This window comes from Ochotona princeps, chromosome 2 (assembly GCF_030435755.1).
Source record: "Ochotona princeps isolate mOchPri1 chromosome 2, mOchPri1.hap1, whole genome shotgun sequence".
NCBI classification, from domain to species: Eukaryota; Metazoa; Chordata; class Mammalia; order Lagomorpha; family Ochotonidae; genus Ochotona; species Ochotona princeps.
Genome location: NC_080833.1, coordinates 83,040,181 through 83,067,876, shown reverse-complemented (window position 1 = coordinate 83,067,876; position 27,696 = coordinate 83,040,181). Strand labels below are relative to the sequence as shown.

General features: G+C 36.0%; 1 protein-coding gene across 1 annotated transcript in view; it reads left to right on the top strand.

The window, feature by feature from the left end:
* Positions 1–27,696, top strand: part of DPYD (dihydropyrimidine dehydrogenase) — an 873,733-nt gene that overhangs the window by 378,103 nt on the left and 467,934 nt on the right. Inside the window, exon 11 of the mRNA XM_004582023.3 lies at positions 2,121–2,331. Coding sequence (XP_004582080.3) covers positions 2,121–2,331 — 211 coding nt within the window. The remainder of the gene's footprint in view (positions 1–2,120; positions 2,332–27,696) is intronic.

Genomic DNA, 27,696 nt, shown 5'->3' with positions numbered 1-27,696 from the left:
TCAATATTAAGGAGTATGGACTAGTTAAAATTGATGAGGGAGGCAGAAGAGTATATTCAGAAGAGAGTGATTGTGAATGGACAGCATTTATTTGTGTCTTCCATAGACTGGATTTTGCTTTAGAAATGTCAGCTTTTCCTACAAGGTATAACATACCACTTAATTTTTTATATAAGGTGAGAATCCTAAAAATGCTAAAAGCAAACTTTAAGTTTGATTGAATTATACACATCTGTAATCTCCCTGTGTAAACAGTGAGGCTGTGCAGGGGCCCAAGCACTGGGCCATTATCTGCTTTCTGAGGCACATTAGTGGGGAGCTGGATTAGAAGTGGAACAGCGAGACTTCAATAGGCACCCTCGGTGGGTGCTTCTACAGTTGATGATAGCTTTTTGCACCATGCCACAGCTCTGGCCTTACCCATTTTGTATTGTTACCATACAGAATATCCCACATTTCCATTGTTCATATACTGCTAACCTCTTATTTTATAATGAAAGGACAATCTTTTTTGTAGTCTAATTTTTAGGCTTTAAAGAGTAATAATCCTAACAATACTAAATAAGAGAGAGACTAACTTCATGCTAATATAGAATACAGCAATGTTTCCTAAACACTCATTTGGTCCTTGCCCCACAGAAGTGTTTATACCATTTGTTTCTCTATTTTTACTTTTTTTTTTTTGCTTATAAGAGTAGCATAATTCATGGATTTCAAAAATATAGGAACAATTCGAAATTCCCCCCTCATCCCCCTGCCTACTTTATTTCCAGACTTTCTCCTCCTTTGCTCATTTTCTTTTAAATTTTTGCAGTAACATATTTTGATTTTTTAAAATCAAAACCTTAACTCTCTACTAAATTAAGCACTCAATAAGTACCATATAGGAAAACCACTGTTTCTCAAGAGTATATACAGTAGCTATAAACATTATTGAATCTCAAAAATGTCAAATTCCCCTATAAACATTGCATTCTGTATCTTTTCTTTTTATATTGTTGTTGTTATTTTCCATGAAATAGTTTTGTAGGTATAGGGATTACTTCCTCCCTCATCTCCCTCCCTATTTCCTCTCCCACAGCATCTCCCCATATTATCACGGTAATATTGTTGCTTAGTAAGTTACAACTTCAGAATTCTGTTACTTAAGTATATAATGGCATTGAAGGTCTAAGCAAAGGTAGAAAATCCAATATAATACTCTCAAGGTATACTTAACAGATTCATTGAATTATTTTTGTTTTTATTTTAATTCATTCAAAGAAAATATTTTGTTTTTCTTATTAATTTTTTCACTGACTCACAGATCACACAATAGCCATTTGCTTCAGGAATGTCTTTGATTTTTTCATTTCTTCACCACCACATTTGTCATTTAGTAGCATGTTATTTAAATTTAGATTGCTGTATATTTTCTATTTTTCTCTCTGTTGTTGATTTAGTTTTATGACTTTTATTTAAGGGGATGTGTAGTAACTGTGCAGTAGAGACTATCACCTACAGATATGTAGATGTGATGCAGTTTGCATTTCTACTTATAAATCGATGATGGACTCCAATGAAACTGTTGAATGTGTTTTGACTATAGGATGCTGTACTCTCTGCTATTGTTCATTACTACAATGTCAGTATGTACTTGGATAACGGAATAATGGACTTATGATTGTGAAGGATTGTACTATTGTAATGACATGGCAGAAATTAGAGAAGAGAAGGTGCAGGGACCTGGCAAGGTGGGGGAAAGGACATCCCAGAGCCTATGCAACTGTATCATGGAATAATGAAATAAATGATTTATTAATTTTTATAAAAGAAAATAAAGAAAAAGTCCTATTGTCAGAGACCTAGCACATTACCAATTGCAGTATATGTGATGCTTAAAATGTAAGAAATATCCTGTGATGCCATGATGGATAGATTTCCATGTTCCTTTCCAATTTAAGAACTTCAGGACCAGTGAGTTACAAAATGCCTGTAGTTGAAAACTGAAACTCAGCTTTGGTAAAAGAAAAGCCTTCTTGTTGATTTAAACTTTGGTACGTAAAGTTGAGTTATATTCCCAATATTTAAAAATGGATTCATAAACATTCTCTTTAGATTTTTCCTCTGTTCTGTTTTAGATGGAGCTTGCTAAAGAAGAAAAATGTGAATTTTTGCCTTTCCTTTCCCCACGGAAAGTGATAGTAAAAGGTGGAAGAATTGTTGCCATGCAATTCGTTCGGACAGAGCAAGATGAAACTGGACAATGGCGTGAGGATGAAGATCAGATAGTCCGTCTGAAAGCTGACGTGGTCATCAGTGCCTTTGGTTCAGTTCTGAGCAGTCCTCAAGGTAGAGTGCTTAGGAGCTGAGATGTACTGGTGGAATTGTCAGTTGTATTATTACCTTGATAGTTTCCAGCATTCAGGGAATTATTTTTACTTGTGACATTCATTGCTTTCTTATAATATGAAGTGCAAGCAATTTTTATTTTAAAAGGCTAGGAAATGGTAATTATTGCTTATGTAGAATTATTTTCATAAAGGTAATTGTTGACAATAACATTAATCCTTTTTTGAGCTGATATCAAAAATAGATATTCTAGTTTCTGATAATGTTTGTCTTGTTTCCTAAACAAGAATGACTTTTTTCTTTGGTTAAACTCAAATAAGAATGTGTGTTAGTGACTAAGGAATGGCCAGTAGATCAAATCAACAGCTAAAACATGGAATTCATGTTTATTATTATCCTCAGGACAAGCCATCACTGGCGAGTATAAAAGGATATGGTTAGGGAGAAACTCAACACTTTAAACATGAGAGAAGGAAAAATTTTGTATAACATTGCACCTGAATAGTTAGTATATACCGTCAGCTGTGCTGTGCTCTTCCTATATACAGGGTTGCTGTGTGCCTTAGTGGATTGGAGCTTGATAACCAACATAGTTAAAATTCTTGACTTAAACTGTTGAAATGACAACTACATCTTATTTACTGAAAGGAAAATAAAACACATTCACTTGCTCTAAGATGAATTAAGAAAATCAATTACAATAAAGCAATCCTAAATGTTGATTCTTATATGACTTCCTCCTATACCTGTGCTAAAATTACATTAAGTCACTGAAATAAAAAGTGATATATATGTATGCAAATGTGGGTTTATATGCAGCAGATAAGTAGAACAATCCAGCCAGTCATCAGGGTAGTTTTTCTGCAGGACATCAAGTATCTTAGTATTTGGAAACATCCAGATGTTTAATGTTTTCAAGATAAATTCTTTCAAATAGCTGGCTGATGGCCAGAATTTGTCAATTTTCATCTAGATGTTTATGGTATATGTAGATACACTCACAAAATTGTCTGTATTTATTAACTAGGTTCCAGAAGGAAAAGAGAGTAATGCATAAATTACATTGTTATCTAAAATATTGTGTTGTACTTAAATACACTGCACATTACCATAAACTGAGCAAACTGAATCATATTTAATTAGCAATTCTGGTGATGTTTCACCTATCAAGAAAATAATTTAGGGACTGGTGCAGTGGCTCAACTGTCTAATACTCCGCCTTCAAGTGCCAGCATCCCATCTGGGCACCAGTTTATGTCTCAGATGCACCACTTCTCACCCAGCTCCTTGCTTGTGGCCTGGGACAGCAATTGAGCATGGCCCAGTTGTTTGGGAACCTTCACCCATGTGCAAGACCTGGAAGAAGTTCCTGACTCTTGGTTTCAGAGTGGCCATTGAGCCCCTTTAGGAAGTGTAGGACCTTTCTCTGTCTCTCCTTTACCCTGTAAATCTGCCTTTCCAATGAAAATGGATAATTTTTTTTAAAAAATTGAAAACATAGTAATTTAGCTTACCTATCTAAATTTATGGTTTGCAACTTACAATCCTAATATTAAGGAAAATATATCTGTATATAAACAAATCTATGAATATATGACTCAGAAGATAATAGAATATTGTTTTAGCAAATTCAGATGCTAAGTGTATGTGTGTGTGAACTTTAGTATATCTGTGAAGCATAAGGGATCTAACTTTCTATTTAAATCTAAATATTTGCATTAATTTGCATTTATTTGGAAAGTTATTATGGAATTTGTATATTTTATTCCACATCTACTTGTGTGTTTCAATGTTCTGTGTGTGGAGTTTAGGAAGACAAAACACTGTATTTTTTTTACTCTCCCCAGATTTGAAATGACAAACTAGAGAAATTCCCCTTAAATAGTATTACCTGTTTCATGAGGATCTTTTACTATTTTTGTTAATAACATGATACATTTCAAATGAGAAGGTAACAAGAACAACTAAAATGTTAAGTGGCACTCATGTCTCTATTCCCATCCACACATTTTCAGTGATGTGTGCTTGGATGGATAAGATAAAACAAACAGCGAGGAGGAATTAGTATCTCTCTCAGATGACTTTTAAACTCTTAAAATATTAAAATAATACTTTGACAGTTTGAAAACTTTCCCATGCACACTTTTATTTATTTTACTCTGAGAACTGCTTTATTGAAAGCAGTTTTGGGAAGAAGGGACAATATTTGTGTTATCATTCTACTCCAAATTTTGTTTTCCCCAGTAAATATGCAGTATAATTACTGTGTGATACATGTGTGTTCAAAACATATGTGATACGTCTTTTATTATATTTACCTGTAATTCCTTAAAGTACTGACCTCTCCCCTCCCCTTCCCTTCTCTCAAAACTAACTTTGCATTTGCTCAGGGAACTGCATGCCATGCACACTGACTTATTTCCAGTCCTTTTAGCAGTTTTCCGTGTTTGACAGTGCTAAATATTTCTTTCTGTTTGAAATGCTTTCTTCCAAGCCCTCTAACCTTTTTGAAACTCAGCCTTGTCATGTCTTCCCCTCTCCTTTCCTCGGTTCCCTCCCCTCCTCGCCCATCCCCTCCTTTCCCTCCCCTGCCCTACAGTGGGCTATCTTTTCTTCCTATCCTTCAGGATAAGTCTCAGAATTACAATTCGGGAAATGAAATGTCTGAGCTGTATTGTTATTTCTGACACTTTTTCCTTCCATTTTTTTTATAAGCTGTTTCATTCCAAACTTACCACTGACTTCTTTACTTAATCCAATTCATTATAAACACTTGAGTTTAGATATTGCTGTTGTTTTAAGTATATTTATTTTTTCAAATAATTGAATGTCTCATTCTTTCATTCACAAATGCATTCATTGTTTGAAAAATATGGATGAACATTTTCTTGGTGTTGGACAATGTCCGCTTTATGGTAGATTGATTTCATTTCTGTATAAAATGATCTTGAAATCTCGTTCTCTAGTTTCTGTGCCTCAGAAGTTCTTTCATCCCATGTTTGAGTTCACACACGTAATACATAGTTACACAATGTCTGGTGAATGCTAAGTTCCAAATTGTGTTTTGAGTGGCAGATCTCTGAACAATAATTTGTATTTTAAAGTGAGGAAAATATTGGGAGGATAGGTACAAAATCAGGAATGTTCACCAAATCTGATTTCCCTGAAACAGAAGCCACTTATTTACTACCAACTCCAGATATCTTTGATTCAAAAGTTTAATTCCAGTTTTTCCTTTTTATTAAACTCAGCTTAATTATTTACACTATAGGTAAGACATCTTGTCTTGAATTACTGAGACCTTTAGTGAAAGATTTAGGTATTATGTACCCAGATATACTTTCCACCATACAGTGTGTAATTATTCCTTATAGTATCTAGTACATGGCAGACTATGAAAAACTTTAGTGAATGCAATACTCAGCATGTACTGATGAATTCAAGGAATGAAAAGAACACATAAAGTACTGTAGCAATTTGTACTCTTGACAGTTTCTGGTCATGTTTTAAGTGAACATATGTTAGAAATTAATCATAAGATTTTTAAAAGGTAATCTGTGTTGAAAACATTAAAGGAAATTCATTTTATTTTCTGATTTAGTGAATGTTGTTTAAAAGCCCATGAAATATTCTGTTTCACAATGAAAAATATTAACATTATCTATTATCATGTGTCCATCATACCTCTGATTGGACAAAATAAGTAACAGGTGATTGAATCATATGTGATTCAGTAGCTTACAAAAGAGAGAGGTACAGTACTTTTATGCAATAATGTGGATAATATTCTTGGATTATGATTGCTAATAAACTCATTGCTTCTAAGACTAATATCAATAATAAATATTCATATTTGTCCAATTTTGTTCTTATTTCTAACTTTTTTGAATTGTAGCAGTGGATGCGAAATTGGAACAAAAAGCTGAATGTTTTACATCCCTGTATGTAAAATATATGCATGTTTGTGAACAATTTATTGGAACCTCTGTTGATTACTTTTTCAAATTCTTATAGCAATATTGTCCATTTTTAATTTAACTGAAACTTTAATCTTGGCCATATTTAATATTTTCCTATGAAGAATTCAAATAGCTGCACCTTTTAAAACTTCTACACTCCATCTAAGTATTTAAGATTCCATATCATATTAAATTGGGATTTTATTGTTTTTAAATGATTCTTAAATGTTTATTTTTATTTATTTGGAAAGGATAAAGGAGGCAGGATGGAGATAGAGAAAAAAAAACTTTCTGTCAGCTGATTTACTCCCCTAATACATGAAACGTTCAGGGCTGACAATATTTGAGTAAGGGACCTAGAATTCTATCTTTCTCCCACAAGGGTAGCAGGCACCCAAGTACCTGCTGTCTCCCAGGCTGTGTATTAAGGAGTTGGATTGGCATTAGAGTAGCCAATACTGAAATCGGGCACTGTGATATGGGAGGTGTGTAGTCCAGCACAGGAATTTGTTAATTTTGCTCCAGTGCCATTTATACTGTGTATAAAGACATGTGGAAGCTGTTTAAGACACTTGCTGCAACACTAGTGTCTCATAGGAGCTTTGCTTCAGATCCGAGCTGCTCCATTTCATATCAAGCTCTCAGATAATGTTCCTGGGAAAGATGTAGAAAATGGCCCTAGTGTTTAGGGCCCTGCCAAACACGTGGAAAATTTGGATGGAGCTCAAGACGTCTCTCTTTGGCCTGGCTAATCCCTGGCTGTTTTGGGCATTTGCAGTGTGAACCAGCAGATGGAAGGTAGTTTCTTGATTTCTCTCTCTTTCTCTCTGTGTCACTCTCTGTTTTCCTGTGTGTGCGTGTGTGTGTGTGTGTGTGTGTGTGTGCACGCGCTTCTCCCTTTCTGTAAGTTGCTTGTGAAATATCAATCTTTGAAAAGACTGAAGAAGTTAAGCAGAGACTACCTTTAAATTCATTTCTATTTCACAAAAACTCCTCTGGAAATTCTAAACATTTATTTATTATGAAAGTATACATTTCCAAACATAGAAAGTTTTTACTGCTAGACACCGTTGTCAGTATTTTTTTAAACTCAGTGTTGTCTTTGTTATTTTTAAAGTGTCAAATCTGAAAGACTTCCTGCTTATCTTCTAATTTATACTCTCCTCTTCTTGCTTCAAATCAATCATTTGTGAAGTGTATGTGTCTTTTCTGTAAGTTTATTTTCCAGCAGTGGCAGTAAGGTTGGCCTTTTCCTGTAAGTCCTCAGAAATTCATATGACATAATCTTAAGGGTCTTTATACTTTCAGACAACAGAGTTCATGTGTTTGCCATAACCTCTGAACTTTTTTCATGTTCTGTGTACATAAGACTCTCATTTTTCAAAAGGTTCACTGTAAAAAAAATCTATATCCTTCAGTGTTGCACAAGCTATTGAAATCGACCTGTAAGTTAGAACTATGGACCCCCAAAAACATTTCAGTTGTAATTTCAATAACAACTGATAAGTCGATGTGTCAATAATATACGGACAAATGTATGTATGTGTTTGTCCTGATGGTTCTTTTTCAGCATATTAATTTTATTATACTTAGTAGCTATTTTTTTCAAACTATCAGGTCAGTTTGTTTATCTTCTTCAAAAATATGAAAGAGTAACAATTCCACTGCTTGTGATTCTTTATAATGCACTGAATGTTAAACTACTAAGAATCTGTCTGGTGCATCAGCTCTAAGTAAGAGCTCTGGAGCCTCTCTGCACAGCTGGAGACATGGCTTTTTTATTTCCAATTTATCCTTTTCCTGAGTTATTCAGGCTCTTTGTATTTCATACTCTTCGTCATTTAAGTGGGTGATTCTAGTATCTTCCTAGATTTGCTTCAATAGTAAGTGAAAATTGTATTTAAAACGTTTAAACATAGCCTTAGTATATATTTAGACTCTCACAAATTTTAGATGTTATTGTTGTGTAATGAAATCTTATTATAGTAATTAGCTTGTTATATCATGCCCTCCTGATTCTCTGAGGGTGATCTTGGAAAACAACATTCAAAAATCAGGACTTGGGACCAGTGCAATAGCTCAGCGGCTATATTCTCGCCTTGCACACACTGGGATACTATATGGACACAAGTTCATGTCTGAGCTGCTCCACTTCCCTTCCAACTCCATGCTTGTAGCCTGGGAAAGCATTAGAGGTTACCTAAAAGCCTGTATTGGGGACCCAGAAGAAGCTCCTGACTCTCTGCTTTGGATCGGCTCGTCTCTGGCCACTGTTGCTACTTGGGGAGTGAACCAGTGGACAGAAGATGTTTCTCTCTGTCTCTCCTTCTCTCTGTAAATCTGCCTTTCCAATAAAAATAAGTGTTTTTAAAAAATCATCACTTCATCAGTAATCATGGTGGCTCCATGTGTCTTTTTAAATAAGTGAAGCAGGTGCAATTATGTTTATTATTTTTTTAAAGTGAGAAAACAATATATGTGTTACTTTGCACAGTTGTAATGGTCCATTTATTAAAACATTTTATTATCAATCCTGATGTTTTTTTCTATCATGCAAATGAATTTTGTTTAACTAAATTTTCACTGTTACAAATGTCCATTTTGAGTTTCCACAAAACAAAACAAGTGTTTAAACAGCAAAATATTTTTGGCTGAGTTTGATTTCTCCATCCCAAAATGATAAGAGTGGACCAGATTTTTGTTTGATCTAAGATGATTGCTATTTAATTGTTTTTAAAGCAATGGAGATTGAGACAGAGAGAAGCTCTATTCACTGGTCTACTCTCCCAGTGTCACAATAACCAGGGTAAGGCCAGAATCCCAGAACTCAATCTGGGTCTCCCTGATGGGTTCCAAGGACTCCAATATTTTGTCTATTGTCTGTCTTTTCCAAGGTATGCAGTGCCAGGCGAGCTGGACTCATACTGAAGCTGGGACTTGAACCCAAGCACTGAGATCTGAAGAGTAGGTGTCCCAAGTGACCTCTGCACGCCACCTTGTCTACCCATTCCCATTTTCTTATTTTTGTTTCTAGAAAAGAATAAGCACATATGAGAAGACTAAGGGTTTTAAAGCACTTGACAAATGTGGGGTAATGCAGTCAAGATTAAAAATCTGTATTTTGGGGAGAAAGAGATTAAGGTAAATGATGACAATAAAACTGATTCAGCTTAAGGCAACACAATGCTGCTCAAAAGAGCAAATGAGGAAGTGATTGAGCTCACAGAGTACAGCCAGGGAATGTGAGACCTTTTCCCCAGTAAAGGATTTGTATAGTTCTTTCTGCTCACCTTACCAGAAACCAAAGATAACAAGGAAGCCCAAACTCCAGATCTTTCTTAATTTTTAGTGTGTTCCTCAGAAATAAACTTGTTCAGCAGCATTAATTGTAATTAGCTCCATGAATGAGTATGTTAATAGAAAAACGGAAAGACAAATTTTAAAAGCACACATGTACCCCTCTTATTTAAAGACTCTTTGAAGGGCCTGGCGTGATAGCATAGTGGTTGAAGTCCTTGCCTTGCACGTGCCAGGATCCCATATGGCCGCAAGTTCTATTCCCGGTGACCCTGCTTCCCATCCAGCTCCTTGCTTGTGGCCTGGAAAAGCAGAGGAGGACGGCCCAAAGCCTTTGTACCCTGCACCCCTCATGGGAGGCCCGGAAGAGCTCCTGGCTCCTGTCTTCGGATTGGCTGAGCTCCAGCCGTTGTGGCTGCTTGGGGAGTGAACCATCGGACAGAAGATCTTCCTCTCTGTCTCTCCTCCTCTCTCTGTGTCCGCCTTTCCAATAAAAATAAACTAATCTTTAAAGACTCTTAGAAAAGGTTTTGAAAGCTTCGTGGTACAAATGAAAACTAATGTCAGTATCAGCTTTGATAGTGGTGTTGGTTTTTTTGCCTTCACGTTGAGAAAAGTTGCAGGCCATTGTTTAATTTGGCTTTTTTCTGGCATCAATTAGTTTCCGCCTGGAAACTGAAACAGGAAAGAAATGACATCCCTAAGACTTTGACAATGCAGAGATTGAGGAATTTTACAGATGTGTCCCCTTTTTCCTCAGTCATCTGTTGTGAGAAAAATTAGCAGTTGATGTTTTACTGTTTAATGTGGACAACCTTTAGTAAAATATTACTGATGGTACTGAGAACACCAATACGTTTAATAATAATTCCTTTTTTTTGTTATACTGTTTTATACGTGTTTTAGTTTTCAAGCAATAAAACCTCAGTCCTGTGTGGTGGTGTTGGCACTTACAGACTCAGTAACATCTTTCTGTGAATAATTTTAGCTTCTTTATGACCTTCAGCTTGCATAATTTCTCTTACTGCCCAAAAATAAAGTGGAAGGAGAAGGAATGGAGTGTCAAGTAGAGAAATTGTCATAATTTGTTAAACTTTTACTGTTGTATGTATTCTTATTAACAAAAATATTTGTAATAGTTTCAAAGAAGATTAAAAAATATTGTATTTTATTGTTAGGTAAGTGAACTTTATGAGATCATAAGTTTATAAGAAGGAACTTATTAATGTATCTGACAATGTGTGAGATAGGGTTGAGAAACAGCATGATCAGTTGAGTGCAATATTTTGATATGATATGCTTTAGGAACTTGCTTCGGATTTTCCCTTGTTTATAGTTCTGAATGCTCTGGGTGGGGCCTACCAGGCCATACACTGTAGACCTCTCATTTCACTGGTTTATCTGTTTAGTAACTGTGGATGGACTGCTCTTCTAGGATAAGAACTACGTGCCGGGGGTGGGGTGGGGAAAAGTGGCAAATGACAAAAGCAAATTATATCTCCATGAGTTGCGTGGATTAAAGGGGAGACTCATAATAAATTGTGCCGGGTGAAATTTCGAGTTCTAAAGGAGCATGCAACAAAACCTGAGAATGCAAGAATGTTTCCTGCAGGAAGTATTTTAAGATGAAGTCTGCATGTGTTGAGGTGGAATGGGGTTGAAAGCAGGAAGTTCAAAGATATTTTGCAGTTTGCTCAGTATCACACTGTTAGATTAAATAGCCATTTAAATGAGTTATTAGAAACAAATGGTTGTCTTCAGAAGGTTGCAGTCTTCCTACTTACTTCTCATTTTCTTGTTTTCTCATCTTCTGAAAAGAAGGCCTTGATTTTTCATGTTCTTTCCAAATTTAAACTTTTTGTATTATGGCAGGAATCTATGTGCTAATTGGAGAAACAGTCATATAAATAACAAGGTACTGTGCTAATCTGAGGTGACTTTTGAGGTTGGTTTTAACATTTGAATAGGAGTTTGTATAAGAGAGACTATATACTATATACAAAAGTATCCTATATACAAAAGTATGAGCAGAGTATGGCATTATAACATAGCATGTTAAGCCATGCCTGCAGTGGCCAACATCCTATGTGGATACCAGTTCATGTCCCAGTTCTTCCAGTTCTGAATCATCTGCCTGATAATATACCTGGGAAATCACTGGACAGTGGCTCAAGTTCTTGGGACTCAACCTGCCACCCATGTGGGAGACCTAGAAGAAGCTGTTGGCCCCTGGCTTTGGCCTTGCACAGCCCTGACCATTGCAGTAAGTTAGAGAGTGACCTAGAGGGCAGAAGACTAGTTTCTCCCTCTCTCTGTTTAACTCTGCTTTTCAAATAATTAAATAAATCTTTAAAAGTAAATGGATAAATAACAAATAAAGTATGGCTTGTCAAATAGGGCTCTTGTGGCCAATGAATATCTGGAACACATGGTGAGAGATTATGTAAAGCTGGAGACTTACCAGCTAAGACACCATGTTAAGAAATTTGGCTACAAATTGTACGTGAAGTCAAAAGATAGTATATTAAGCTAGTGATTTGGAATTTTGTTTAATAGACATCCAGGTAAGTTATAGGATTGATCTGTATCTTGAAGGAAAAGTAATCTTGGCAGATAGATTTTGAACTATTTGTAATATTCTTCAAGTCATTTGGAGTTAGAAACCATAAAATCATCTCTTAGGGTGTGCATATTGTAGGCAATTGTATTTTGACATGAGTACCTCAATGGGAAGAAATTGCTCGCTCAATCATAAGGCACTGTCTAGCAAAGGCCCTTTTGTAAAGCTGTTCCAGTAAGATGTAAGTGGAGAAACAAAATCTGTGCCCAAATGGGCATCTCCCAGGTTGTGGGCTTAAGAAGTATGAGTTAGACATGCCTAATTTCTACCTCCAAGTTCACTAATTAAAATTACTAATTTCAGCATTTTGAGGAACAGCTTCCATGTGGAAGGAAGCTTTTGAACAGTCACACTGTTAGCCAGCAGCCGGCGGCATTTATGTTGAAAAGATGCTCTGGAATTAAGACAGACATTATTATGAAGCCAATTAAAATGGATTCTTAAATAGTTCAATGTTTAAGGTAGAAGACGTGGAAATTCAGAAGAAGACTCAAAATCAAAATATTTTTCTCAAGTATTCAGGATTTGTTTACCTGTTTAATCAGAGGGAATTGAAGTAAGTATCAAAGTTGGAACGCAATCAGGTGTCTATAATGCTGAGAGAACTCACAAGTTGTAGCAGGTAAACAGATCTGAAAGAAGTGGTGCTGAGTTCTATCGATTCATTAATCCATTTAACAACTGAAGCAGAAAAGAAGAACTAGAGCATAGAAAATGATTGGAACCAGACATTGGGAATTATTAATTTTGCTTTGTTTGCTCTATCTTATTGCCTTTAGTATTATATATTTGTTGATTTTATTATTGGATGAAAGCTGTTAGAACTGATAGTTGAGATAACAACTTGTTAAAAGCATAATAAAATTTATGTGGCATTGTTCTGTAAAGTTAGGATCATCTCATTGTATTGTGAAGATTTGGTTTCTGATGACCAAAGATTTGATTTCATGAAGAATCCATGTTTTCTGATAATAAATGCCTGTGGGATGTAGGTGGCATCACGCATAGTTTTATTCCATTGAGCTGCACATTTGATTATACTAACCTGTATTATTTCCCTTACTATTGTTTCATTTTATAAAGTCCGAATAATACGGTAATGATATATTTTCTTTATTGATTGTTTCAGTGGTAAGAATGAGCACTTAGTCTTATGTGCATTTTCCATTGCTTTGAAGTATATTTTACAGAAAAATGTATTCTCAGAAACAGTGTTAATGTGCTTTCTGTTGCCGTAAGAGAATATCTGCAAATGCGTGGTTGATAGAGGAGAGTTAGTTTGGGCTCATGCTTCAGGAGGTGGGAAAGTGTTAAGCATTGAATACTAACATCTGCTCAGTTTCTGGCGAAGGTCTCTTGCTGCTCTAAGCATTGTGGAAAGGAAAAAAGGGCAAATGCCTATAGGCAGAAGAATCCAAATATGAGAGACAGCCTTGCATTGCTGCACTCCACTCTCATGGTAAATAGTCAAGTCCCTTGAGAATGATAGTTTATCATTAGAAAGATATTAATCTACTCATGAGGTCTCTGCCCCCTTAATCCAAACAAACCTTGTTAAGCTCCATCTTCCCAGGCAATCCTATGGAGGAAGGAAGATTTAACCTGAGTTTGGGAGGGAACAAGCTTTATTAAAATAACAGCAGGGATAATACATAGTAGTGATAGTCAAAGTGTCTATGCTAACTTAAAATTACTCTCATTATCAGAAACATTTTCCAGCTGAAAGATTTGTTTTTTTCTTAAAAAATGTTCTGCAGAGTGAGGTTGATGTGGAATCTAATAAGTACTGGCATTTTCTTTCTTTCTTTCTTTCTTTCTTTTTTTCTTTTTACAGTATAACTATTCAAAATAATGCACAGGTTTTTTTTTTGTTAGAATTACTTTATATGGTGGAGGTGATGAGGAGGGAGGTCAAACTGACAACAGTGTTGAAAGTGATCTGGAATCAACATCACATCACTTACAACTGCCTTAGACATCAGTTTGAAGCAAAACATGATGTTTCTGTAATGATTTTGCTTTCCTCTAACAACTGCATAGGAATAGGTTTGTTTCCCCAGTGAATAGCTCCGCTCAGAGCCCTTCCTTATCTTTATTTTCCAGGTCTCACTAGTGGTTGATATCATATGCATTTTTATAGGGAGACAGTGGATAAATCAAATCAAAGTAGTTTTCCATCAAATCAAAGATTATATACAAGAAGTAGATCAGAGGCATGTAACAAGTTTTGTCAGAGAAAAAAGGTAGAAAATGGAAAAATAACGTAACTTTTTCAGAGAAGAAATCATAAAGCATAACCAATAGTTTTCAACATAGAATGAATGCGATAGATACTCTGAACTTGATGACCATGGATTATTAATGTTTGTCTTTTAGTTGCTAGTTATCTTGTAAAGAACCACAGTAAACTGTACTAAGCTACTACGAGATGAAATTTCAATATGCAAGATTTGATTAAATTACAGAGTTATGATATCAGTCGTACCTGCATGTTGGTATTCTGTATTTTGTGTGGCAAAATGAAAGTATCGGTGTTCATTTTCTTGCCTTTGTGGCTCAAAGACAATATGAAAAGGGCGGTATTATATATAAAGGCATTGCTGTATAAGTTTAAAAAATTATTTGAATCATGGAATACCTTCAAACTATGGAAGCTTCTCATTCAGTTATAACATCCTGTTCTTGCTGGAAGAATACAGAAATGTTCATCTAAACATCAATTCAGGAATTCTGTCTCGACTGTATAAGGGTTAATGCTATGTAGTGCCAACATTGTTATTTCTTAGAAAATTCTTATAATTGTGAAGCTCTTTAATATGTTTCAAAGGATTTTTATTTGGAAGTATTTACATATCTATTTTTCTGAAAAAATATGAAATAGAGTCAAAAATACTATCAATACCAAAAGGTTTTCCAAGCCCTTAGTGGTGTAGATTGATAATTCACTTGCTTTCACATGACCCGTTGTTTTACCCTGCGTTTCCAAACTGCTGCCAAATGTGCTTCTGCATCATCCATATCTCTCTGTATCTCTCACAACTCTGTGTTTACAGTTATCTTCCCCAGGGACGGGGATTGTGACATAGTGGGTTAAGCTACTGCCTGTCACACTGGCATCAGTATCAGTACACATGTTCCAGTCAGGGCTGCTCTGCTTCTAATCTGGTTCTCTGATAATGCACTTGGATTAACAGTGGAGGATGCTGCAAATGCTGTGGCTCCAGAGAGCCACATAAGAAACCCAGATGCAATTCAGGACTCCTGGCTTTGACCTGGCCAGCCCTGGCCAGTGTGCACATTTGCTGAATGAACCAGGAGATGGCTCTAGGTCTCTCCTTCTCTTTCTGTCACCCCCCCCCCCAATCATTTGAATTAATAATACTTTAAGCAAATGTTTTTAGAAATTATTTTCCCCTGAGCATATAACTAGATCTTCTTTTGGGCTCCTGTTCTTTGGCTTCCCTCTAAATATCTTATGTATTCTAAATTATATTTATAATACAATGGCAGGGATTTTATTTATATTTTGATCTAAAATAGTCAGATTCTATCTTGATAAGTGTGTGTTCAGTTAATGGATAGGTGAATGAAGAGATGGATCAACATTTAAAAGAGAAGAGTTGAATAATTGCTTATTTCAGCTGTCCCTGCAGAAAACCCACAGAATAGACAGGAGTGTGTGATTGTCAGGCTTGTGACCATTGTCTTGTGAAGGGCAGCAAGCCCTTTATCTGCTGAAAAAATGGTCAGGTGCTTGGTACTTCCACTTACATTGGGAGCAGCCTCTTAAAGCTGTTGATCTTGCTCTGTGATCTCACTCGTGATCTCACAAGAACTACCTTTATACACAGAATTATGCTGTGATTCCCAGTAATTTCCCACTTTATTGAGAATAAAGTTCTTTCCACAGCTCATTAATCTGCACCCCCCCAGCCTCTGCCTCTTTCTCTCCTTCCATCTGGCTTATTTGCACCCCCAAAACACCTGAAGTTTCCCTTCTGCTCACATGTTCAAATCTCCCCTCATCCTCAAGGACCTTGCCACTGTTCCGCTTCCTGCGATGCTCTGTTGTCTGGCCGTGCCTGGATCTTTGTTATGCTTCGTGCCTTTGTACATTAGCCTTGATTGAGTCTCAGACCGTTGTTCTCTGATGTGATCTAAAGCACTGGTCTTGTAACAGTGCCCCACTCCATCTTATAACAGTCTCTTGTATGTAACCCTCCTCATAGCCATTTTCACAATTATGTAGTTTTTGTTTTCTATCTTCTGCCAACTGACAACATGCAAGGCAGGGTCCTTAATCTGTAATTTTTACAGCCAAATTCAGCATATGGTAGAGAAGGAATATTTGCTAATCGGATGAATAAACATGAGCTATTGTGTTATTTTTTTTCTGTACAGTCATTATTAAATTGTTGAAAGAATAACCTAAATGCAGTACACAATGTCCTTGATAGGTTCTGTGTCTTTATCTTATTTATTTTGTGTTTTCCTGTTTAGCTCTGGGTGCCTCCCCCCGTTTTTTTTACCACTCCTTGGCTGCCCAGATCATAAGGTTCAGTTACCTCATCATATTTCTCTTGTAGTTGACATTTCTTAAAATTACCTCTCTGTATGTCTGCCTAGTTTAGAAATATCATGATTCTCTGATGAGCTGTGTTGAGGTTCTGCTTAGTTCAACTTTGAAAATAACTATTTGGCTTTATTTTTCACCTGTATTTCCATATTTCTGTTCTGCTAGAACTTAAACTACCCTTGTGGGGATATCTGATCTCTGGATGTCTAGGTATGTCTCTCCACTCCCCCTGGAGATCTTGAGGCGTTACGGTTGGTGCATATTTAGTTGACTTGCAATTAGGATCAAATCCTGAGGGTGTGACTTGGGCAACTTATCTCAGCCCCACATTCCTGCAGTATAAAACCAAGATAATGCTGATACTGTGACAATCCAGAGACAGTGTATGCAGTGCCTACCCCAGAACAGGTCACATATTTATGAAAACACTCGATAAGTTTTTCTCATTTTTATCATTAGTAATTCTGTTGAAAATACTCCCATTACCACAGATATTTCTTGGTTGCCTGATGGTGGACTGGTGCTATCTTTTTTTTTTTTTACTTTTTCCATTTTTTATTATATTTTTTACAATCTTTACATAGTTAATTAGGGTAAAAAGGTTCACGGGATACAGGAAAGTGGGTAAGACTATTATTTCCGTATTGTTTGCTTCATGTGTCTGAGGTAAAGGGGGAGGTAAAGGGAGAAACCCCACCCAGTCTCCCACCCACCCCAGGTCCCTGATGTGGGGCATGCTCCAAGGGTCTTGCTCAAGTGGTTTTGATACTTCACCAGTCATGAATCGCTGCCAGGGCTGGTGCTATCTTTAAGATGATATATTTTGAATTGTACATTTACTTACGTATTAAAAGTGTTTAAACACAATTCTAGTGTGTGTTTTAAGTTTGCATTGAAGTATGCCTACTGACGATTGACAAGGGGAAAAAAAAGCCGTAAGATGGATATCAAAAATAACATTAATGAGCTGCTAAAGCTAAAATTACAGGAACTTATGAAATTGGTTAAACATAAAAACCATTAAACTGTTTACTGAAGCTTCACAGATATACTGCAGCTAATGAGCATTTCTGCTATTTAAATAAGCCCAAATTGAACACACATTACATGGATACATAATTAGTCATGGCAGTCAAACACACATAGACTTACTTTTAAAGCTCTATTTAGGGAATCTTTTCCATTTGATTTATTTTGTTAATTAAAATATTTTTCAGTATTCACTTATATTTTAATAATATTGTTTTTGCAAGTAGTGTAATTTACTGCTGGCTTTCTATGTGATTTTATTTACGCTCTAATTCAGCAAATGGGATTTTTGATTTACATATTTTTCTCTACCCCTTTTTGAAATTGTTATTTGATGACATCATTCATAATTTAAAATATTTATTTTACTGAGAATTACATATGAAGTATTTCAGTCTCCTTGCTACTTTTTTTCACAGTCTCATAATTATCAAGAAGTATTAAGCACCCAAATGTGCATAGAATTATGATGATTATGGTCCAAATCAGATTAAAGGATGATGTATTTCTTCAAGGAGCTTGTAGTCTTAAGTAGATGGCATCATTGAATACAAATAAGCAAATAAGTGTGCAGCATTTGGAAATCCAACAGAGGATTGCAAACACTCCCTATACATTTACTGAAACAACACTGACCTCCTTGAAATCTCTTCCAGATAAAATGAAATCAAATCTTCAAGGAATGCAGAGTCTTAAATAGATAGAATTATTGCAGAGCAATAAGCAAATCAAGGTGAAGTGCTTGGATGATTTTAATTTTGAATTTATTAGTTGTGGTCAGTTTAGGAAATGAAGTGAAAGCCTCAATGGAGTGCAAGTGAAAAAAAAAATTCTGCAAGCTGTAGTTGAGATCCATCCTTTCTAATTAACTTGTAAAGACCACGTTTATCCTGAACATGGAGAAATTTTATATGCATTTCTCAATCAAAAATTGTTTAACAGAAGAATCAAATAGATCAATGAATCAAAAACATGACATATGTGCCTATTTTTTTCTTCGTGTGTTTGTTACCATAGAAGATATCTATAAATATAGATATAACATGTAGGTTTCCTCTCTATCATGGATTATGAAAATAAAAGCCACAAGGAAAATATTAAGGCATGATAAAATTTGTATTAAGTAAATAGAATGTACTATTGCCTGCCTTGACCTAAAATATTTGTTAGATTTCTCTTATATGCTAGGTATTGCCTAAAAGCTGGGGATATAGCTGACTTAGATATGGTTTCCATGATTCTACTAGAAGAAAAACAGTTATACAGTGCCAGTTGAACAGAAAGTAGTTAGTAATTTAACAAAAAGGGAAATGGAAAAACTTCCATAGGAAAAGACAACCCTAATATTGAGTAAATGAAATGGTCAGGACTAGAATTCTTTGCATTCTTCAAAGCCCCACCTGCTTTGTTTGTTATTCATTAGTCCTCAGGGTTCTGATGCCTTAAGAGACAATAGCTGGCCCTTTCTTTTTTATCCCCAGACCAAAGAGTTAATATTAAGGACAGCTTTGGAGTCAGAAATAACTGGATTTAAATAATGGCTCCATCACCTGTTAGCATCCTGGAGTAGGATGATAACTATACATAAGATTTATTTTATTATCTGAATGAGATAGTATATAAGAAATAGTATATATACATATATTCATCTAGTATTAAGCTTGCCAATCGGAAGGGGCCAGTAAATTCTGATTGATTTTCCTAATATTTATTGTTCATTATCTGAGAAAGATGTGAATAAATTGTACGAAGTAACCAGAAAATAATTAATTGGATGGACAGACAAAATGTGTCTGATTGAGTGCTGAGATAGTTGGAAACAATAGATTCAATGATTTGGGATGGGAGTGGCATAGTGGTTAGGAGTTCTGAGTTAAAGCCCTGGCTCTGCTCTTGACTCCAGATTTCTGCTACTGTGTGCTCACACAGATTGTCAGTGATCATTGATTTGGAGACCCTGACACCCATGTAGATTTGAATTGTGTTCCCGGCTCTAGGCTTCAGCTTGGTCCACCCCTGTGGGCATTTGAGGGTGAAACAGTAGCTGGGATCTCTTACTGTACCTCTCAGTGTCTGTCTGCTTTTCTACTAATTGAAACTGTTTTTGCCAATCATAATTCTGATACTGAATATAAGCCCTGTAAGTGGTATCTTAACCCTCTCTGTGAAATATCCACACCTGCAAGAATTTTCAGAGTTTTAAAGTATGCTTCTGTGTCATTTGAATAGGAACGAATAAGAAAAAGCAACAATGAAGGTTTAAAAACTATCATGGAGGCACTTGGAAAACCAAAATTTTGGTGTCAGTAGTTCTGTGACTCATGAGCACCTTTTGTAAGGTGCAGATAAATGCAGGAAGGAGCTCAATAACCAGAGTGAGGAAAGTAAGGCAGCTGCATAACCTTGCCCTTGTATGACACTAAGAGTAAGGACCTCATATTTGGGTCTTCATTTGCCTTGCTCACTTCCTCCTATTTCTGCCCTAGAATGAATACCTTGGAGCTAAGCTGAAGGAAGAGTTGGGGAGGAGCTGAACCCCACAGATTAAGATAAGGAGAGCTGGGATAGATTGGCACTTACCCATCTAAAAAGCAGATCACAGCTACTTTGATTCAGCTATTGGATGCTGTAGAAGGAGACTGAGGTCACAGATTTTGGTAACCATGGGAGCTAAAGATTAGCAAGACAAACTGCAAGGAAAAATTGGGTATTCAGAAAAGTGAACAGCATAAAATACTCTTGAGGGCTTGGTAATAGGAGAAATTAAGAATTAGCATGAGAAAAGACAATTGTGCTAAAAGCAAGATTTTTCAAAACAGGAAACGGTATAAAATGCCACAGAGAATAAGAGATGACATTTGAAGTGGTGGAGAAATAGGAAAAGTGAAGAATTAAGGTATCTTTTCAGGAATTTACAGAAAGAAAATGGTGAATGTTTGTTGTGGTCTTTGTTGTATTTGAGAGATAGTATATTACTTAAAATACTGAGAGGCAGAGAGAAGGTATGAAGACAAAGTTTGTCATCTGGACTCATCTTTTCTCAGCTCGGGATTACTGAGATAATTAACTAAACCTGCCCCTTTTTTTCATTGTACTTTGGCTCACCAAATAAAATGTAAAATCAAGTAACAAGCAAAATTCAAAATTACAAATTTTGAAAGTGTTTTAGCGCCAGCATTATTTTAAAACACATCAAAGTCTCCCAAGAATACTAATAATCCTTCTTCAATATGATCTGTGTTTCATTGTTTTATTGTTTGCTGGTATTTAATTTATATTTATATACTAGAATGTAACATTCTTGACATCTTTTATAAATACTGAGAAATACACTTGTCACATGCTTGTGGGTTTCTCTTCTACATATATGACAGCAGAGCTACATCAGTTTAATTGACCTTGGCAATCTGCATCTGCTAGTCATGTGTCTCTGAGGAATGGTTTGTGCAGTTTTAAGCTGTGGCTTATTGAAGAACTTGTGTGTCACAATACAATTAAGTCTATATAAAAAAATCATTTCATGCATAACATTAAATTGACTAAAAGTTGCTATTTCAAAATCATTTCTTGTTATAAAGCTACCTCAGAGTATCTTTGTTTTTTAAATAAGCTCATTTGAACATAGTAGTAATTAAAGCAGAAAATTAACATAAATCTTGAACGTTTGGTATGAATTAAGGATGTTTTGGTTCTCTTTAAAGACTTCATAAAATTCTAGACAGCATATCATTTAGCAGATTTCTTTCTCATTCGCACAGCAGTACAGACTGAATCAGGAGACTTTAGGATTCCTTCTCCAGTTCTTTTTTTTTTTTTAATTATTTTGCATTATGGTACAGTTTCATAGGCTCTGGGAATCCCCCCCACGCCCCTCCCTCTCCCCTCCCCCCAGTGGATTCCTCCACCTTGATGCAGTATTACAGTTCAAATTCAATCAAGATTCTTTCCTTGCAAACATTTACCAAGCATAGAGTCCAGCTACTTATTGTCCAGATGGGTTGAACAGTCTCTTGGGGAGACCATTTCTGGTCCGATGTTAGAGTTGGCAGAATATCATCCCATTCAACCAAGAGTCCCGACATAACATCAACAGCAATTTGCAACATTATGGAATTGACATGGTTGTGAGTAACCAGTGTGTTACAAAAAAAAAAAAAAAAGAAAGCAAGTTCTTAACCACAACCTATGATTAGCCCATTGACATTTCAGTTTTAGTTTTATATACAGAACCGACTGCTATATACCTTAAAATGGCTATAAGGTACCATTCAGCTGTCTCGTGTCTATTTCATTTTTGTATTTAGCCATTTGTTGTGTTGAAGTATAATTTTGCTGATCTTGGCAGATTTTAGGGTAATCTAGACTGACTTATAACTCTAACAAGACATTTGTCGACAATTAAGGTGCTGAACATGTTTTTGTTTGTTTGTTTTTGGGGGGGTGTGCAGGGAAATCCCCAACACCATTGTGAGGAGTGACTAATCTTTGTGTCCCACCCAGCGAGGCATGAGCCAATCCACGCCAGCTCTTTCCTGTTAGATTCCAGGCTCTGCTTTTTGTTGTTTGTCTATTTATTTTAGGTTTTTTTAGTTTGTATGATTGTTTGTTTGCTATGCGGGGTTTTCGGAGCGATCCCGATGGTCATCGCGAGAGAGGGTGGGGGTCCAGAGGTGGAGCCAGGTTCAGACCACAGAAAGCTCTCCTCCCTGGTCCCGAAGGACGTTTATCGTTCTTTTGTTTCTGCGAACCGCTCAGGGCTTCTGGTTGTCTTTCCGATGACGTTGGCCTCCGCACGGTAGTGTTTGGACTTCTTCCATCCCCTGTGGAAGCTCTGGTTGAGGGTGGGTGACCTCAGAGTACTCGGCCTCCAAGGGCATCCAATTCCCTGTGTTCTCCTAGGCAGTTGGGATGTAGTCCTTGTTACTCGTATTAATAGTTTGTGGTGAAGGTCTGGGAGTCTTCATGGTTGGGATCCAAGCTTCCTCCTTACCACCTGCTCCACCCTGGAGTGCCCCCCTGCTCCACGCACATGACCTCCTGTTAAGAGGTTGTCAGGATCGCAGCCGGTTCCCCCCTCATGCATTGGTATAGTAGTTTTGCTATTGTTTAGTGCCGCTTTGAGTCTGTTGTCTATGAATTACCAGATTTGATCTTGATAGGCTATATTGTACTTTTTCCTCACTCTTTTGACTGGATAAGAAAGCTATGGTTCATCTACTCTATGGAATGCTACTCAGCTATTAAAAAAAACGAAATGCAGTTCTTTGTGGACAAATGGGCCCGACTGGAATCCATCATGCTAAGAGAAATGAACCAATCCCAAAAGGTTAAATACCACATGTTTGCCTTAATCTGAGATGAAAAGATGACAACTTGGAAGATAGTACCTGTATATTGTAAAAATAGTGCAATCTATAACAACCTGTATCCAATGTAATAAGATAATGCAATGTAAACTATAAACGAACAATTAATGTCAAAACACTTAAGATCTGCATTGAAAATCGGTAACATCTACTATACCCTCAATACGCTATGTTAATCCGTGATGGGGGGGAATGCAGGAAGTCTTTCAGGACCTTCTCCAGTTCTTTTTCAGCTCAACTACATACCTGCTAGAATATGGTGGCAGTGTCTGTCAAAAACTAGTCTCACAGGTCTGTGAGAAAACTGCACCTGATGTATCATATAATTGCTTCCTCCTTCCCACCTTATTTTATGAAACAAAAAAAGTTCTTCTATTAATATTCATTTAACACTTCATAGGAAGCAGCAAACAATTATTTGGTTTGCGAATGGTAATATACATTTTTCATCCATGTATGCTTTTACTTCTTCCAAACATGGTAAAGGCAGAAATGAGGATGAGCTACCAAAGTTCAGGTTCACTGGGTTCCAAGTAAAATGTAATAGCAGGGATGGAAGAGGGTTGCTTGTGAAGGAGTTCGTTGCAGAATGGGTACAGTGACGAGGAGGATGGATGTCTTCCTCAGAAGAACCAGCTCAAGACGTGACCTTCTTTCTCACATGTTATGAAAACAACATTAATGATTTTTTTCAATGAATCTTTGAGTTCCCATTTAAATACTTTGGAAGTTTAAAAACAATTTCAATAATTAAACAACTGAAATTCAGAGAGGTACTATTGTGATCCATTATAGATTTAAAAAGTTGGAATGATTACCATAAGCATATTGCATCTATACCTAAATAGAGACTGGTATACCTACAAGGAAGTGACCTCAACCATTTGATGTTCAAGTTGTGATAAACATTTTTGCGGAAACTAGTTCAAAGCATTTCTAACTTCCTGTAGCATTGCTGCAATTCATTGTTTGTTTATGTTATATTTGTGTAGTGTTCTTTTTGGGGATATTGAAAAGTAAAATATTAGATCTTAAAATTCTTGGAACTGATGTCTAATTTGATCTACATCAAGAGTATCATAATGTTATATAAATCCTAATTGTTTATTTTTAATTGTTGGAATGAAAATGAGAAATTATTCACTTGAAAACTTTTTTAAATGGACAGGTAGAAATTCAGTACATTTTCAAAAGAGATTGAGGTCATTTTTAATATGAAAAATTGCTTTTTTAAATTTTTGAATACAGTATCAAAGAAAGAATTGTTTGATTTTAGTGATGTTAGCTATATAGTTCAAATTAATAATTACTTTTTAAAAAGCCTTGTTATGCAAATTTATGCTGCAAAAGATGAAAGAATTAAATATTGAAGCAAACAGCTTGATTTTTTAAAAAAGATTTATTTTGTTTTTATTACAAAGTCAGATATAAAGAGAGGCAGAGAGACAAAAAGGAAGATCTTCCATCTGGTAATTCACTCCCCAAGCGGCCACAACTGCTGGAGCTGAGCCAATCTGAAGCCAGGAGCCAGGAGCTTCATCTGGATCTCCCACGTGGGTGCAGGAACCCAAGGCTTTGGGCCATCTTTGAGTGCTTTCCCAGGCTGCAAGCAGGGAGCTGGATGGGAAGCAGGGCCTCAGGGTTTAGAACAGACATGCATATGGGATCCCAGCGCAATCAAGGCAAGGATTTTAGCTTCGAGGCCATTGCACCAGGCCCCATCTTGATTTTTTAAAACTGTAAAGGAATATATATGAATGTTTAGAGTCATGCAAAATAATATGGGTATGCAATAAAAGAGTATTTTTGAATTTTGATGTAACTATTCCATGGATGGCTTATGGTGTTTTTTTTTTTCATACTTTAAGAAATGTACATTTTTTTGCACCATAATGAAAAGGTGCATTGTTTGTGAAATTTAATTTGCACTTTAGGAACTTAAATTCATCTACTGTTTCTAATGTCCTGTGTTCAAGCAAACATTTAAGCTTGTTAAACCTGAATATTATAAAACTTGAAGGTTTTTGAGAACGAGAAATTTGCAAATTCTGTGTTAGGCACAGGGCCCTGAAAGAAAGCCATGCAACTGAATCATTAGGTTTAGGTGTCAGTAAACTCCTAGTATACATGCTTTCACTCCAACCAATGTCCTGAGACATTAACATATGTAAGACTGAGAGCTCCACACAATAGACTAGTGGCTACATCCTTGCCTTACATGTGCCACTGCTGCTTCCGGTTCCCGGCTGTTCCGCTTCCCCTCCAGCTCCCTGCTTGAGGTCTGGAGAAGCAGAAGATGGCCCAAAGCCTTGGGACCCTGCACCTGCGTGGGGAAACTAGAAGTTCCTGGCTTCTGACGTCGGATTGGCTCAGCTCTGGCTGTTGTGGCCACTTGGGGAGTAAACCTGCAGGTGGAAGGTCTTTCTCTCTGTCTCTCCTTCTCTCTGTATATCTGCCTTTCTTAAAAAAAAAAAAAATCTAAAAAGCATAGGAATACCTAAGGCTTAATCGTTACTTTTCTCAAGCCTGGCGTGAAATTTATACTTGATTTTCAAGGATACTCCTGTGAAAGTTAGATAAATCCATAAAGGGACTTTGATCTATTGATGAAATAATTTTAATTCCTTCTTATTTAAAAATCATTATTTCAGGTTTCTATGTTGTTCCAACTTAGGTCAAAGTTTTGGATAGAAACATTTATTTCTTGCAGAATAGAAATGCCTCTGTTTAGCCATCTCATGGCATGCATGATTTCATGAGGATAGTGGCTTTCATTGGCTGTCATTCAAACAGGTTGGATTGATTATAGTCACTGTTGACTTCCTTGCAACTCAAGTAACTGTCGACAGATGGTAGTGATGATCTGTTATGCAATTGGCAATAATGATGAAGGTCTCTCTTCATGTGACCTTTAAATATATTAGAAAAATCTTTTCAAAATGCCATTCTACTTTGAAAATAATTACATGAATATTTAATTTTACTCTCGATGAAAGGTGAAATTGCATAAGAAATACAAATAGCAGAAGATTTTTGTAATAAAAGTCTGAGTGCGATAGCAAGGAGCTCTCTGTTCACTCATTCACACATCCATCAATCCGGTGTAGCATCTTCTTTTTCTCCAAGCTCTGTGCCAGGGACTGTTGCAGCGAAGTATGCTCTGTGAGCACCTTCCTCTCATGGAATCTACAGCCTTGCGTGAAAAACACAGGCAACAATTGTCTCTCACATACTAAGGTTTACTTTTATGACTGATAAGTGTAGGTGTTAAAACAATGTATTTTTACATTTGGTATTGTTTACGTGAATGGCACCTCTGTCATTCACACACAATTGGGCTATCATCTACTACTTTTCAGACGCACTAGCGGATACCCCCTTTAAAGCAGAACAGCCAGGATTCAAAATTTTGAACAGGTGCACTAATATAGAATGTAGATATTACAAACAGCGGGATAAGCCAAAGCAAGCTCCTGTATTTGATGATTTTATTTTGCACTAGACAAGTTGATACATTCACCAACTAGCTATTTGGTTCCAGAATAACCAAACCAATTTCTTCCCATTGAAATTTTTGTTTTCTCTTTGGAGTTGGAGTAATAGACTGGTTTCCTAGTCTGTTCTGGGGTGCTGTTCTTTAAAAATATGATACAAATAACTGTAGATAATATTTTTTCTACACAGTGGCAGAGTTTGATCCATTATATGTGGTATTATTTTCCATATTCTTTTTATTTCTTCTCTTACACAACACTTTCTCTAAGTTAAAGTATGTAATTCTTTCCAATCTCAGTTTTATGTTTGTAATGAGAATTTCCTTAGATAGATTTTTTCTTAAAGAGATTAACTTTTAGATTCATTGTTGCATGACATATTTAGCAAATAATTACAAAACTATTTTACATAGTGGTTTCCACAAGAAATTCATGAAACCGTTTTTTATTTATGGGTTTTTACAAAATAAACAAAGCTGCAATTGCTGGCTAAATGTAACTGTATTAGTGAGCCCATTAGATTGTTTAAAAGAAGCTGTAAACAATTTGGTGAAAATGCAGAGTGCTTTGTTTCTCTATCTTATTTTTTTCATAAAAAATCCTGTAAAATTAAGAAATTGGTCGTTCCCATGAGGCTGTGATAGAAGTCATGCCTGAAATAAATGTGGATAAGTTTGGAATCGTATGAGTGATAAAAAAGCTGTGAAAATAATGAGATGTAAGTGAAGTTCTAGAAAATATATTTAATATATCTTTAAATGGCTGTACTTTCCTTCTTTCAGAGATCCAATATTATTTGCTATAAATATCTGGCTTGATCATGGCTAAATCTGTGGTATTTATTTCAAATAAGTTAGTGTATCTTCAAAATATTAACTCTAATATTCTGTTAACATTCATTTGTTATGGTTCACTGAAAACAGTTACTTGAATTCCTGGAATATTAATCAATTCATATTTTTTCTAAATTTCCAGATTATTATTATGTGGTACACAGATTAGTCATTGCCTATTCTTTTACTTT